We start from the raw sequence: 14,742 nt of genomic DNA on the forward strand, positions 1-14,742 counted from the left end.
TCTCGTTATTGCAGATCGGAGGCGCGTCGCTCTGGTCCTTATACACAAGGCTGATTACAATACGTCGAGACAAGCCTTCGGAAATAATCGCATACGTGATTGCGCAACGAGGAACGATACCAGAGTCTCGAGAGGCGAGATACGAGAAGAAACGCAAGAGTAAAACTTGTAGCTGTGCGATACACGTGTAGTCGGCTAGAAAGGCTTGTTCTAAATTTCGATTACACGTTACATGGTCACGTGTGCATACGAGAGCTACCTACAAGTATAGCTTTTCACGGACTACTGACCGACTGCTGCAGCGCATAGGGTTTCAGCCCACGTCGCATTTAAACGGATATAGGTATAATGGGCGAGTAGCAGCGTCGACCGGAAACGGAACCGTATAAACTGTACGTGAAATTTTCATTTTCACGGTCGATTGTTCGAGGACGTTATTTCGCTGATGCCGGTTCGGATGATGAAATAAGAGAAACACAAGCGGTTTAGAACGTAACAATTATGACTTTATAATAACATTATGGTAATATTATTATCGTTACAAATGACAGCTATAGGTATGTATCGTATGTATATTGCGTGTGTGCTTCGTACGAGAAGATTGTGAGTTTACCAATATCACTCTACGTGTATCTTATGCGTGTGTTATAATATTATTATATGCGTGACGATGAGGAAAATGATGCTAAATATTTTACTTACAAATCTTCAATTTGACAGCTAAGAATGAGTTGTATACCATATGCATTATACAGTAATTATAATTATCCAATATATATGTACACTCACATTATACGAATATAATTATAATTACTTACGGAGATATGCAATAAAAAATTGATCGTTATCGTTAGAAATAGTTGTATGTATATTATAGCTAGGTGATCGATTTAGAGGTATGTTTAAGGTACATCTATGACGTAGCAGAGGGTGAGGCAGGTTTCACCTTATGGATATTCGTATATACGTTTGATAATATCTATTGTATAACATGTGATCTATTTGTGACACTAATAGGCATGGTTTCGTATTTACGGAAACGCCAGTCATACAAACATTATATTATATACGGCATAACAATGATTGTATTTTGTATATAATATTACGCTGATATTATATGTATAGTTATAATTGTATAATTAGTCGCTGATGTCGCGCATTTACGAATTCATTGTGTATATAACGCATATTTTTCTTACATTGCAATGTATATAAATAGTCATTTTATATTATTATAGGTAGGATCGATAAATCGAAGCGCAAGATAAAATATTGAATAGTACAATAAACACAACAAGGATAATTATTATGTGGAGAAATAATTGTTATGTCTGTGAGAAGTTTCCAGGTCAAAATCTAGATAGGTATACCTAAAATTTTTAAACTCACCGACGTGTCCAGTTATTTAATTATTAATCAAATTCGTCGAGTTATCAAGTATATTATTTTCATTATTTTTATTGTTGCACCGAGAAAGTTCAGTGTAAACTTTGAGCAGAATCGAACAGAGAAAAAGGATTGCTATTCCTCGCCACAAAACGATTATATATTATTCGAATTTGACGTGATAAAGAGAATTACAAAATTGAAGTAAAGAAAACATAATGTTGGGTGGTGAGTTTGAAAATTGGCTCCCTAAATTGTCCGGAAATTTTCACATCCGTCATATTCTCATTTACAGTACACGTTCAGCGTACGATAGAATTTTGAGGAATAATAGTTGATACGTATATTAATTGGAAACGAATAATAAACAAACAACGGCTCTTATTTCTACGAACACAATAACTATCGTTTAACATACACCGGATCCTTCGTAACGTTGCTCTGATACGAGCCGGAAATCAAGAATTCAAATGTACAATTATTTATCTAAATCCATAAACAAGACATATAATATATGTATATACGTAATTGTCGTTAGTATTCTCAACAAATAATCCGCTGTTTTGATACCTAATGTATACAATGTATGTATGTATAATATATATTTAATAATTTTACACAGTTATAAAACATCCGACTTTAATATACATTAATTACAGCTATACGTAATCTCGATTTTTGTATAACAGCAAAACAATGATCCACCAGGCTTGCTTCTACGTGACCGTTGTAATATCAATCTGCATGCACGTTGTACAGTTACAAATACGTTATCCTTCGCGTGCATGAGACGATACTTCTCATATCCAACGTGTGCCTATTTACAAGTAAATTTATACGCATCGCTTGTTGTGATTAATGTTATCGTAACAATCAAGTTTCGCTGATTTTTCTTCCAACGGCGTCAGACTTCTCAGTACAGCTTACACGATTCTTCAAATCTCCAAATAACTCCCAGTTCATCGACTAGCATCGTCACTCATTATAAAATATGATCGTATTTTTTTTCAATTTTTCACAATTCTCCAAATATTTCCCAATATCATCAGTCAATAACAACCATTCGTCAAATTGAGTTGTTATCGCTGTATTATGAAGAGCCGAGATCGAGGCTCTGCGTGTATTTTCTGTCCAGCGGATTACACATGTAAGTTCTTTAATAATCACTTTTGAAACCCGAGATACATATTTAGCGTTACATACACACGTGTCGATTTCTCAGGCTGCACAGTTTTGAAATACGATATCCGTATATCGCCGCAGTAGGCACATGCAGTTCCCACTGGTTACCCGGGTATCGCGTTACCTTCCGATACACTGAACGGACTTCCGGTACCAGGCGAAAATCCGTTACAGGTGCACTTTCCCTCTCCGTTTCAATTGCGGTCGCAAAAATTATCGGCACGTGAGAAAATCGCACAAATAGCCGTTCACTTTTCCTCTTCACATCCACAGGAAAATGGACATTGGGGGAAGGGGACTGAAAACCCGACATCCGATCTGTTGCAAGGTCATTTTCGCGACTCCAAAGCTCCTTAAACTCCACAAGAGGACTCTTCTTCCGGTTCGAAGCTCCTCTCGTTGCCCCGTCGATGGGCTCCAGGGTTCGATCCGTCCATTGGCCGTTCGGCGGAGGGTTGGTCTGTAAAAATAACCACCGGGTCGCCGTCGGACGACACCGAGGATGGCGTCGACGCCAGGCCTGGCGACGGTGGCTGGGAACAATATCAGAAGACGCATGTGCAGTCCTCTGAAACCCGGGCCTACCTCGCTCTCTTCCGATTCAGCTTCGCCAGCTTCCTCCGCTTCAGTATCAGCTGGTAAAGCGTGTCCAGACCCTCGTGCAGACCTTCACCGGTTATCGCGCACGCCGGCTGCACTCGGATGCACGAACTTCCCGGCATTCCCGTCAGCTCCAGCACTCCGAGCTGCTTCTCCAACTCGCCAACCTCCTTTGCTCCTAAAGGTGCTTAGGGTCAGATTCTAAGAGCTATCGGAGACAACTTGAAAATTCTGTGAAAGTGTTCGTTCAATTTTGACGTGAAATTGAGGAATTGAATAAGGGTACTCAAAGTCCTTCCGATATTCTCTTTCTCTTTCCAACGGATACAAATTTGAATATAAAAGATACTGACTAATTTCCAATCTAGTCAAGCTGTTTTAAAGTTGTTTTGAAGTTTATCGGAAAGTTGGACAAAATTTGGAAATTGAAACAAAACAGTGGGGATTGTTATAAACACAGAAACTTCAAGCTTTTTTTTCAAAAACTGTCCAACATGGAAAGCAAGTCTGAGAAAGGAAAAATATTCTTTGATAAATTCTAGATCAAAGTCTAAGTTTACATCTACGGATATTTCGCACCGTTTGAAATATTTCATACAGATAACATTGAAGACAAATCGTAAAAGAACATGAAAGGTTTGAGAAAGTGAAACAGAGAACTCTTATAAAACATTCGCAGAAGAATAATTTTACTTTTAGTAGTTTTCTGGCTAACCGATCCTTTTGAAAAAAGTTGGGATCTTCAGAAGAATTGAACAATTGCCAATGCACGCCTTCCTAGGCTTTTTTTAAACAGCTCAAACTGCGTTTTCACAAAATTTCACATTACCATAACAATTTCGGTGCAAAATTGCCGTCACTATAACTTTCAAGAATTAGAACAAGTGGAAACGATATAACCTGACGAGCATTTCGCCAAGATGAAATAACAAGAGTCTGGATACGTGTGCCGTAATGAATCTGCATCGTAATTTCTCTTTCGCCTCGCTGGTTTTTATCCACTTACCAGGCAGGTCTTGCTTGTTTGCGAGAATCAGGATCGGGACCCCAACGTTGTCCGGGCTTCTGGCTGTCCGCGTTAGCTCCATTTTTGCCTCTTCAAGCCTCTCGGCGTCGCAGGAATCCACGACGAATATGATGCCGTCCGTGCATCGGGTGTACGACTTCCACAACGGTCGCAGCTTCTCCTGCCCACCAACGTCCCATACCAGAAAGTTGACTCCTGCAGAATGAAGAATCACGATAGTGGAATCGCCGCGGGGAAAGGGAAACCTCAGAGTTCTCAAAATTTTGGACACTGGTACTCACCTTTGGCCTTGCCACTTCCGCCCCTTATTCGTTCACAGTTGAAACCGATGGTGGGCACAGTGTTGAGGTACTGATCAAACTTGAGCCGGTAAAGGGCAGTCGTCTTACCCGCACTGTCGAGGCCGAGCATTGCGACGTGAAGAGGCGTCCCAGTCGGCAGAGCCTCTAGAAGTCCTCCCCCGCTTGTACCACTCCTTCCCATTCCAGCTCCCATCTCTTTCCTCCCTCGTATACCTCAGGATATCCCTCGCACCATGCAGGAATTACGGTTATAGCTCACCGAGCTATACATATACCAACCTCCCGGATGACTTGAAGCGCACGACCCCTCGACTCACCGTCCCATCCCTGTAACAAGAGTAATTGGGTGTCACTATGCTGGTCCATGGTGTATAATTTACTGGCAGATGTGACAACGCTTCCTATTGATATTCGGTACGTCGAAAGATGCGATAAGGAGACAGTCGTATTCCATCACAAAGTCATACACTACACTCTTTTAAAAACGGCTAGCCACAACTTGCCGCTCTAATAACCATCTTTGACACCGTGTTATATCTCAATTTCAGCGACAAGTTGTTAGGACTATCGGTAGAAGTATAAACGATCAGCTAGAAATAGGGAGAATGTTCCATGTCCAATTCATTGGTAAAAGTAACAATACTCGCCAATGGGTTCCAGCACATCGAAGGACGCGATACGGAGGCAGTTGCATTCAATCATGAAGTCGCACTGTACTTTCTTAAGGACGCTTACCTTCAGCTGGATGCTGTATGAACCATCGTTAACATCATGCTAAGCCTTAATCTCAAGAACAAGTTTCTGGGGCTACCGGCGAAAGTAGAATCGAGGTGGAAATAGATGAAATCTGCCGTCAGGTTTAATCTTCCAAAAATAAGAAAGGATCTGGCGAAGCGTGATTGAAGAGTGACAGATTTAAGAAGTAAAACGCGCGGTTAGTTTTCCGTAGAGAGAATTGACGGAGGTGTGCTTCGTTTACGGTGAAACACTCACTGCAGAATGTCTGCCCAAGCCGGACTGATAAGCTCCTTATCAGAGTGAGTCATGCCGAGTAGCTCGATCATTGATAAAGGTGGGGAGAGTGAGCCAGAGAGTCAGGCCATGGTTGTAATGTAGTGGACGAGATCAATAAGTTCTCTGCGATCGTCAAGATCGTGAATACCTGCGTCCTCACGTACTGCTTGATAATAATGAAATCACGTTGGTATTCCGTAAGGCTAAGTAAATTGGACCTGATTTCCGAGATAGGGAGGCTCGGAAACTGCTTTTATCTTTTGACGTCCGCTCTCTGCGAAGAACCCGAAGGTGCGCCTATCTTGAGAGTGAGTGGTGGGCATGCTGTGTATTATACGTGTCTACGTCGGAAAAAGAAGCCGGTATAATTATACACTTGATATCTGGCCTAGTTTCGTAACGGAAACTATATAATCCTGTGTTTATCGCGTGCCGGTTCCTCCGCTTTTGATCGACTCGGAAGCCTCTTGACGAAAATAGAAGCCCGTCTCTCTGAGGATGATCGATACTCAACCGGGCACGCGATTCACGAAATCATGGAACTGAGTTTATCTGCGGCAGAACCACCCAGAAGCGTAACCGCCAACGTTCATACGCCAGATTCGGCTTACTTGGAATACAGTGAAACCAAACCGCGGGCCTTAATATGACCCACTTGATGGACCGAGTCCCCAGTTGGGCGCTAGCTTTGGCGAACGGCGCCTGCAGCAGGCGAGAGAAAAGGCGTGCCCACTATTTTGCCGATCCATCAGTTAACGATGGAAGCTTATACGCCCCGCGTACGTGTCAAGTGTGGCTTTGATACAAGACTAAAACGAGGATCGGTGGCGTCGCCGCGAAGTTTTGCGCACAATTGGCAAGTGTCCGGGACCCAGGTGGTCGGGTGCTCGATGCCAAGATGAATATAGACCGCCGAACGACCAACGGCGGCCAGCGATCTAGAACAGAGGAGAACCAGAAGGGCAAAGTGGTCCACGCCTGGCAAACTGTATAACTTTCTGAAGATCTTGGTATAAGATTGCGCGTACCTGATACAGCACTTTCGAGCGGTGAAAATCTACCGGCAATAAAATCGAATCGTCACGTTGTTCAGAGATTGACACCGACTTGCATATCACGAGTTCGCTTTGCTTCGAGTAACCATCACACTTTACGGTATTCTCGAGATACCTCGCGTCGAAACGGCCCTACGTCTCATATTTTCGGATCTCCTTCTTCCCAACGGATTTAATTATTCCGTCAGGTAGGTACGGTTATCTAGGATTACAGGGAGACCATCAGGTAAGCGTTAGTCCGGTGCTCCAGGCACGTGAATGAAGATTGATTTCAACTCGTAGGTATGTAGGAATGGTTACGAACTGAGCGTGTGCAAGATCAACTACAATATGCAGTTCGAGTATGAATTCTTTCGAAGTTCAAAGCATTCAGACGTGGCCTGCGCAAAGTGGTCGTTATTCAGACTTTCGGCTCGTCCAATCATCTATCGTATTGTTTCATCAACAACTGTAACAGTCAGTGGTAAAAATCGCTGAATTACGATGATCCGTATAGAATTCGTCTAGAACTTGAAAAGTAGCTCCATAAAGGACATGTATAAAACTACGGTGACAAATGCTGCAGTCTGATGCTGTAAAGTAAACAATGATGGTGTAGAAAATTACTCGTCACGAGGTATTAACGAGCTATAGGGCATAAATTCGACTCAAACGATGATCACTAGCCGGTACATGCTACAATCCTGTAGTAATACCACTTACTCGTAGATGCCGGATTCGTAATAGTGAAAAAAAAGTTTTGTACGGTGATTATCCGAATCAACGATTGGCTTCGTCATTCAATCGCAAGGCAAATTCGTTTCGCGACGAAGACTTCGCAGCTGAATTCATCCCCGATGATCGTATCGAATGTCACGCCTTGTTACGATCGTTCGCTTCGAAACGTAGAACTCGAGCCATCTTGACTTGTCATAATGGCATACCGATGGTTTCACCTTGCTAGCCACTGTGGAAGCCGGTTGAGCAAGACGAGAGGAAACTCAACACTGCGATGCTTCTTCAAAAACTTCAATTACTCACGCATCAGTCTCCCGGCTAAGAAGCTCCAATTCATGGATACCTGGAACCAGGACCTCGAATTCTTCTTGCCCGGAAAAAAGCAGCTGAATCATTTCGAAGAGAAGCAAATAGCGCCAAGCCGGGTCCAGTGCTCTCCGTAACTACAATCCCATCTCTCCGACCGTTCGTAGCCATTCCTCTCTCGATCTTCCAATGCGGCAGCAGGTGTTGCCAGCCAGTGGCTCGAGCCGAGATGAAATGAGATGGCACGAGTTCGCCGGAGCCGGTATGGGCTGCTATGCGTGGAGCTGAAGGTCCAGACGAAGCCAGTGGGTCACCTGCCGCCACATCTCCGCCTCACTCGTCCCTCGTTTTCTCTCCATCTCTCTCCGTCTCCTCGATTTTCTCTCCCATTATCTCCGTCCCTCTCCCACATCTTCGTCCTCGGCACAACGAACGGAGATGATAGCGGTCCATCGCTAGCGAACAGTTAGCTAAGGCCAGGATTCCGATGCGGTTGCTGGTGCAGCGATGAGAGGAGCCTGCATCGCGCCAACCCAATGCGAGCTTTTTATCATTACGTCCAGAGTTGAAAAAAACGCATGAAAAAGAAAGAAGATCCTCCTATTTCTGAGCGGCGCTAAGACGGGAAGAGGCTCGGCCTCTGGCTAGACTCGGTTTATTAGTCGATTCTTTAGCGCCGTGTGGATTTAGTTATTAGCGTTGACGTACGTGTCTCTTCTACTTATACCTCGCTGATCAACTCTTGTTCGGTATTATTAGCATCGTTGCGAACGAGCGATGTCGCCTGTGTTAGCTGGCACCTTTACCGTCGTCGTGACGGACCCGGTCAGTGTAGACACGGCTGCAGAGTTTGACCTAGAGTGCTAAATTTCTACGGCATGCTGCACTGCGCCCACCCAAATTGGCGATGGATCGTTTTATTTATACGCGGACACAACGCGGGTTTTATTTACCCTGAATCATCGCATGCGAACGGGCGCCATCGGGCTGCACCAATGTATTTGAACGTCAGCCAAAAAATTTCACGCAAAAAAAAATTCGCCGCGTAAGCTGCAAATTTTAGAACAATATTTCTCTCCATTTTATTTTTATTTTATTTTTTTATTTTTTAGCTTCGTTTTATTTTTACTTTCGAGACTCGTAAGAGATTCGACATTTTCGTTGTGCGCTTTAATTTTTTGAACATCTTTTTAAATTTATTGCTGACGCTCGTTGTATTTTGATCAATTTTTATTGATTAAATTATTGCCAGAAAATATTTGTACGCATGATTTCACTTGATTATTATCGTTCGCAATGGGTGATAAAATAATCGTAAACTGATATAGACGGCGTAGACGGAAATATACGCGATGAGAAATGGAAAATGAAAGTGAAAAAATCCAAACAGGGATAATCGATTTTGTACGGCCTCTCTTATAAGTCAACGGTGAATTTTAACCTACCGACTCCATTTTCTTGTATAATCCTTAAATACATAATAACGATTACGTTTCGTAATTGAAAATAACCTTATTCTTACGACTGTGTGTATTCTCTTTATAAACAACAAAAAGTATCTATTCGCTGAAAATTTACTCAATCTTTTGCTTTGTTTTAAATAAAAAGTTTTTCTACCCATTCAAATATTGCAAATACTTTAACGACTAATTCAAAATCCTATAATTACTCGTGATCAAACGGTTTTTTTGTGGTCATATTTCACAATTTTCATGTTGAGTATGTAATCTTGCGTCATAAATTCCGAGAACCGAAAATCCTGGTGATGAATAATTTTTCATTAGCTTTCCTCCGGACCACATGTATGCCAAAATCGATTCTTCGTTTCATAGAAACTAAGTGATATTAAAAAAGCGGGATAACCGATCAAGAACTATTAGAATTGTAGAACCAAAAGTATTTCCCTGGTTAGCAAATTATTTATATATTTTGTTAGAATAATCAAGCAGCAGTCTATGGAGCGCATATCGTGCTGATCGCTGAAGCGGAAAAAACCGGTGGGACCAACGCAGTGTTGGGTGGTTGAAAATTGACACGAGTTTGCATAAATAGACACTGCGGATTAAGTTTTATAACCTTCACAGAGGCCAGCTAGCTGATATAGCGGTCAGAGATTCGACTGAACAAACACAGGAGTTACGCAATGCGCAAATTCGTGCTTTTTAGCCAGGATGTAATAATTACACACGTGGGTACAGAACGTCCTCGAATGAGAATTACAGTGTTGAGTTGTCTCTGAAAAAAAACTGAAATTATCCGTATCCCGTTTCCCGGCTATTCTGTAAAGTTATATTAGGATGGCGCAAGTTCCGTGTTTCCGAACGAGCGATCGTAATTAACCGTGATAGTCGATAATATCATCGGGTATCTACTAATTCGACTGTGAAATCTTTGTCGCGAAACGAATTTGCCTTTCGTTTGAATACCAAAGTCGATCGTCGATTCGTATAATCACCGTGCAAAACTGTTTTTCACCATTACGAATGCGGCATTTATATATCTTTAAGTAGTATTATCTCAGCACTGTAGCATGTTATACCGACTAATGATCGTCGTTCGAGTCGAATAGATGTGCCTACTTTATGTCCCGACAACTCGTTTACACTTCGCGTCGCGTAATTTTCTGCACCGTCATTACAGCCAGACAGCATTTATTATCGAATGCATTTCCATAGTTGTGAAAAATAGTCACATCCACTCTAATTAGCAATATTTCAATCAAGTTTCATAGCACCGTCTTATACAGAGGTACTTTGGAGATACTAAACGAATTGAGTACGGATTATCGAAGGTTTTCCGATTTTTGAACGCTGACCGTAACCATGTGATAATCTCTCTGTAAACAATTTGATAAATTCCCCGAGAGTTCTTAGAGGACTTATTGACGCAGAAAAATAAATACCTGATAATAAAAATTTAACGTCTAAGATTTATCCAAAATATCGGTTGATTAAGCCAAATCGAAAACTGAAGTTTTTTTTATTATTCTGAACTCTGATTGTAAACTAATATAAAATTTAGCATCAAGGTTACTATCTCATGGTTTTTGATAGCTTGATATCAAGTTTCATTTACTCATCAAGACCCGATGATTAGAGATTTCGATCATTTCGATGATTGACCAAAATTTCAGGACAGTTTTTTTTTTTTTGAAAACTTTCCATATAGTCCGTGAGGTTCTTTTGTTATATTTAAAGACTGCGCGTTATACTTCGTAATGGATTTTCCAGACGAATCGTTTCTCCAAGATAAACAGTGCGGAAAATCTTAAGTATAATTCATTTGGTTGCGGGATTTGTGTGGCTCATGTCAGACGAGGCTTGAGCGACACGATAAGGTCAAAGCCGTATACCGGATTCGATTTTTCGAGGCTTCTCAACAGCTGACCGTGATCGACGATAAGCCGCTGTTGTAATTCACCGAAGGGCAGATAACGCGGTGCAATCTTATGACAACACCTGCTGTCCACAGCGGCACCGTGATGCAGCTCGCGTATTTTCCTAACGCGTGATGCAGGCACTTGAATCAATAATAAGGTTTCCAACGCGTTGATGACGATGCGTTCGGTTGCCGCTGGCGATCGCACGGCACCAATACGATAAAAGGATACAATAAATGCAAGTTCAAAGTGCAGCATGAAGCGTAAATTCGTTCCTCATAGTGTGTATAATTTCACGGTAGACAAATTATTTTTGGCTACTGTAGAAAGAAACGATACATCCGAAGTCCACTGTTGTTGAGGCTTCGAATCAATCGTCTTGTGGACAGTCGGACGGCTGTTTCTCGCTTCTTATCTGCTGCTGCAGTGTATTGTGTCTGAGACTGACAACGAATGGCGAGGAGAAAAGACGCGTAACGACGATAAGAGGACTGGACTGCATGCAACGATGAAGATGAGTGCCAACATGCTGCGAATTAGCTACCAGCAGCTAACGACGTAACGGTAGAGTCCAATAATTGCGACTCACTTTGTTCGATGTACAATTACCACATTCCATCCAGTTTTTGTACGACGGTTATTCGCAGTCTATGGTTCAGCCTCTCATTACCTCCGAGCAAACCGCGATCCAAGTCGGAAAGACTTTTCTAAGTTGGTTGAGTTCATCTTCCTGAGTTCGAGTTACGATTGATCAAATTTCCGACTGACCACGATTAGAGTTCTCATCGTCATCTTTATTCGCGATCCAGGCATCATTTAATGCTTGAAAGCTTGGAATTGGAGCTTCGCCCGTAACAAGCATAATGGATCGAAAACAAGGCCAGCTGTCGCGTCTTGTCCTCTTTGCGCAGTTGTACATGCACGGGGCGCATTTAACGAACGTCTTCACGCTTCTACCGCGTACACAGGAGACCCGAGAAAGATTTCTTCCCAACAATAATACACGTCAGCTGGTTACAGGCACGGCAACAATGAGGAACACGCACCGCACGTGCATCTGTACCGTTTCGTTTATTCAATTCGGTTCTAAATTGGGGGCTAAAACGAAAGCCAGCCTTAACTGATGAACGTCTCCGCTGCTCAAGCGAGAGCAGTGACCCGCAGGATTCTGCTGAGAAATGAAGAGCTGAAAAAATCGGATCTTCGAACTGCGGCTAATTCAAGTCTATCCGTTCATCTTCGTATCAGTGCAAGACTTTTCTGAAATTCATTCAACGATTTCGAACCTTTTGCAGTAGACCGAGACTCATGTCAGTTAAGGAAGCTTATTTGAAGCCCCTCCTTTATTCTCCTGCCAGTTTGATTGTTAGTTGGAAAAGACACGCGTGTGTCATAGAAGAACGCAGACAGATCCAATATTCGTACATCGATCGTTCGGGTCTTTGCACCTGTCCGATGAAAGTCGTTCGCCCCCGCAAGCCCATATCCTTGCTACTACGTAAATATTTGACCGAATCAGGTGTAATGGAAGGAAGTAGGATTAAATCTAAACGCGAGTATACGTCGTGATCTTTGAGTATAACACGTGCTGCACTTGCCGCGCGATTCTACCGAGTCCCGTTTCTCCGGGTGTTAAAAACGAGGAAATCGGTATTTGATCACCGATGATAATTCGCTCGGGCAGTTATTACCCGGGGCGCAAAAATGACAGACGTTTGTTTTTGCGTTCATTCCAGAGTCATTCAATTCCTCTGTAACGAACTCCTGCAGATCACGGTCCTCTGTCGGAGGTGTGAACCGGGCCCGACACCAGACGAGCTAAACGTAATCCCCATGTGCCGGTGATACCTACCCGAGGCTTATAATTCGAGTGTGAAATTCTAATTAAATTTCAAATGGGCAGGTAGACGACTGGATGAAAGACTCTGCACGGTCTCGACGGCCGTATCGACTGGCCATATTGCGCTTGCGCTGCCACCTTCGGCCATGGTGCCAAGGGGAACAGAGAGACGCATGTTGGCCACGATATATATATATTGTCAAAACAAATTGGACGATTTTCATCGTGCTCGCTGACAAAGTTCGCGTGCTCGCAACTTTTCCTGCCGTTCTCAGCCCCGTCAATCTCGTCGGCTTTGCTTCGCTGCCGCGTTGACAAATTTTCGAATTCAAAAATTCCGAGCCATCGAAATGCCGCGAAATCGGTGCAGGTGATCCGATTTGACGAACAGGTGAACCGCATCACTCGAACGCATCCCCCGCGGAGAAATCGCGGTTAACCGGGTATACGGGAATAATTTTCTCCTATTACACAACGGAACGGTATTCATGTATAATACAACTGTTGTAATTGCGCGCACTCGTTATCGTTCATACGGGCTGTACAGGCGTACAGCGAGGTGAAAAAGGCTTCGCAAATAAGGAAAGGAAAAAGTATTACCATTCACCTGCAGCGTGTTGTTTCTTTTTCTTTTTCTTTTTTTTTTCTTCTCTTGTTATTTGTCCAAACGTTCCTCTTCGCTTGCAGGATATTCTCTTCTTTCTTCGCTTGTGATTTATATCCGATTCCGAAAGGCACTCACGTTACGATGGCGTATTCGCAGGATGATCGCACACGCTAATCACACTGTAGGACGATGTGTTAAAAAATTGGCCAAACGTCATTTCGTGATTTGGTCACAACGGAACGGTGAATTTCTGGTTTACGCCGAATCGTGCGATGTTAAATTATTCCATCGAATGGTCTATAAGCGTGTCGTTTCATTCGAAACTCTTCACTAGCATTCACATAATATTTGTTCGTTTTTATTTACAACAGCATTGTTATTAGTATTATTATTCGGGTGTATTAATCAAGTTACAGGTATAAGTTAAGTTGCATCCACTTGTTTACCGGATTATTATTTCGTATAAAAACACACACTCGCAAAAACGCACGCTGACCAGGCACGGGTTTACATAATTCTGGAACCGTGGTATACAAATACATCTATAATTCAGTTGTGCCAAAGTTAGGTCGGAATTTTGAACGCTTGAATTAAAAATGGTTCGGAAAAATTGGACTCGGGTGAAAATGGGAAAACGAAACACAGGCGGACCTGCGGTGTTTGGTGTACGAGGGTGATTAGCTAGCCGGTGTTTCGACGCCGACTACACCTTGACCATGCATCGGCGAGCGATGGCTCCAAACTGTGTTCCGCTCGGCGACAGCCTCCTCTTCAACTACGAAACGACGAGGCGAGGAAAGTACCGCTAGGAGGCAGCAGACGTCAACAATGCTTTCTGCGTGTTCGCAGCACCAACACAAACGCGGCCGGATTCAAATGTCCGCGGTTCATGCGCACAACAACCGCTCTGAAACGATGCGCGCATCGCATATGCTAATTTCCTGAATTCTACGCATAAATGCTGTTATTACGTGCCTGTCCTACTGTGTCCTTTTCGTGTCCGTTACGCCGTGCGATTGCGTATTTGTTTTTTTTATTTCTTTTTTTTTCCCTATGCGCTTCACTCGGAGGAAACTTTTTGCTTTTTATTAACAAAATCTTCGAAATAGGGAGAAAGAGAAAGACGACACAGCTGTCAACCGTCCCTTCTATAAGTGCCAGACAATTATTTTAATTGTATTTTCAAGTTGTTTCTTTAATTTTATTCTATTTTTTAAAATGTATATTTGAGGTAGGGGGCTCCACTCCCAATCCCCCGGTGGGAGCTTGTTATGTATGCATTTTTGAGAATAGATTTTTTCGTTATTAATTTACGTTCTCAATTTTG

The 14,742-nt window shown here is 42.7% G+C and overlaps 1 protein-coding gene across 6 annotated transcripts; it reads right to left on the minus strand.

Annotated features, from left to right (window-relative positions):
* Positions 1-484: 484 nt before the first annotated feature.
* Positions 485-14,161, minus strand: Arl4 (ADP ribosylation factor-like 4). 6 transcript variants are annotated; one of them, XM_046615334.2, is made up of 4 exons: positions 13,416-14,161; positions 4,477-4,824; positions 4,175-4,390; positions 485-3,346 (listed from the first exon to the last, which is right to left on the minus strand). In XM_046615334.2, exons 2-4 carry the CDS (start codon positions 4,688-4,690, stop codon positions 3,150-3,152), a joined length of 627 nt encoding a protein of 208 aa, XP_046471290.1. In that variant the 5' UTR covers positions 4,691-4,824; positions 13,416-14,161; the 3' UTR covers positions 485-3,149. The 6 variants fall into 6 exon arrangements, with proteins under 6 accessions (XP_046471290.1, XP_046471287.1, XP_046471291.1 ...); XM_046615331.2 differs by having other exon boundaries at positions 13,409-14,161; XM_046615335.2 differs by lacking the exon at positions 13,416-14,161 and adding an exon at positions 7,587-7,892.
* Between the last annotated feature and the right edge of the window lie 581 nt (positions 14,162-14,742).

This window comes from Neodiprion pinetum, chromosome 3, assembly GCF_021155775.2.
Source record: "Neodiprion pinetum isolate iyNeoPine1 chromosome 3, iyNeoPine1.2, whole genome shotgun sequence".
NCBI lineage: Eukaryota > Metazoa > Arthropoda > Insecta > Hymenoptera > Diprionidae > Neodiprion > Neodiprion pinetum.

What these genes read in the sequence shown, in the direction of transcription:
- Arl4 (XM_046615334.2), bottom strand. Translation starts at nt 4,690, where the DNA reads ATGGGAGCTGGAATGGGAAGGAGTGGTACAAGCGGGGGAGGACTTCTA. An exon ending in CGGAAGTGGCAAGGCCAAAG is followed by an intron (nt 4,391 to 4,476) that starts GTGAGTACCAGT and finishes TTCATTCTGCAG; the next exon opens with GAGTCAACTTTCTGGTATGG. An exon ending in AAACAAGCAAGACCTGCCTG is followed by an intron (nt 3,347 to 4,174) that starts GTAAGTGGATAA and finishes AAGCACCTTTAG; the next exon opens with GAGCAAAGGAGGTTGGCGAG.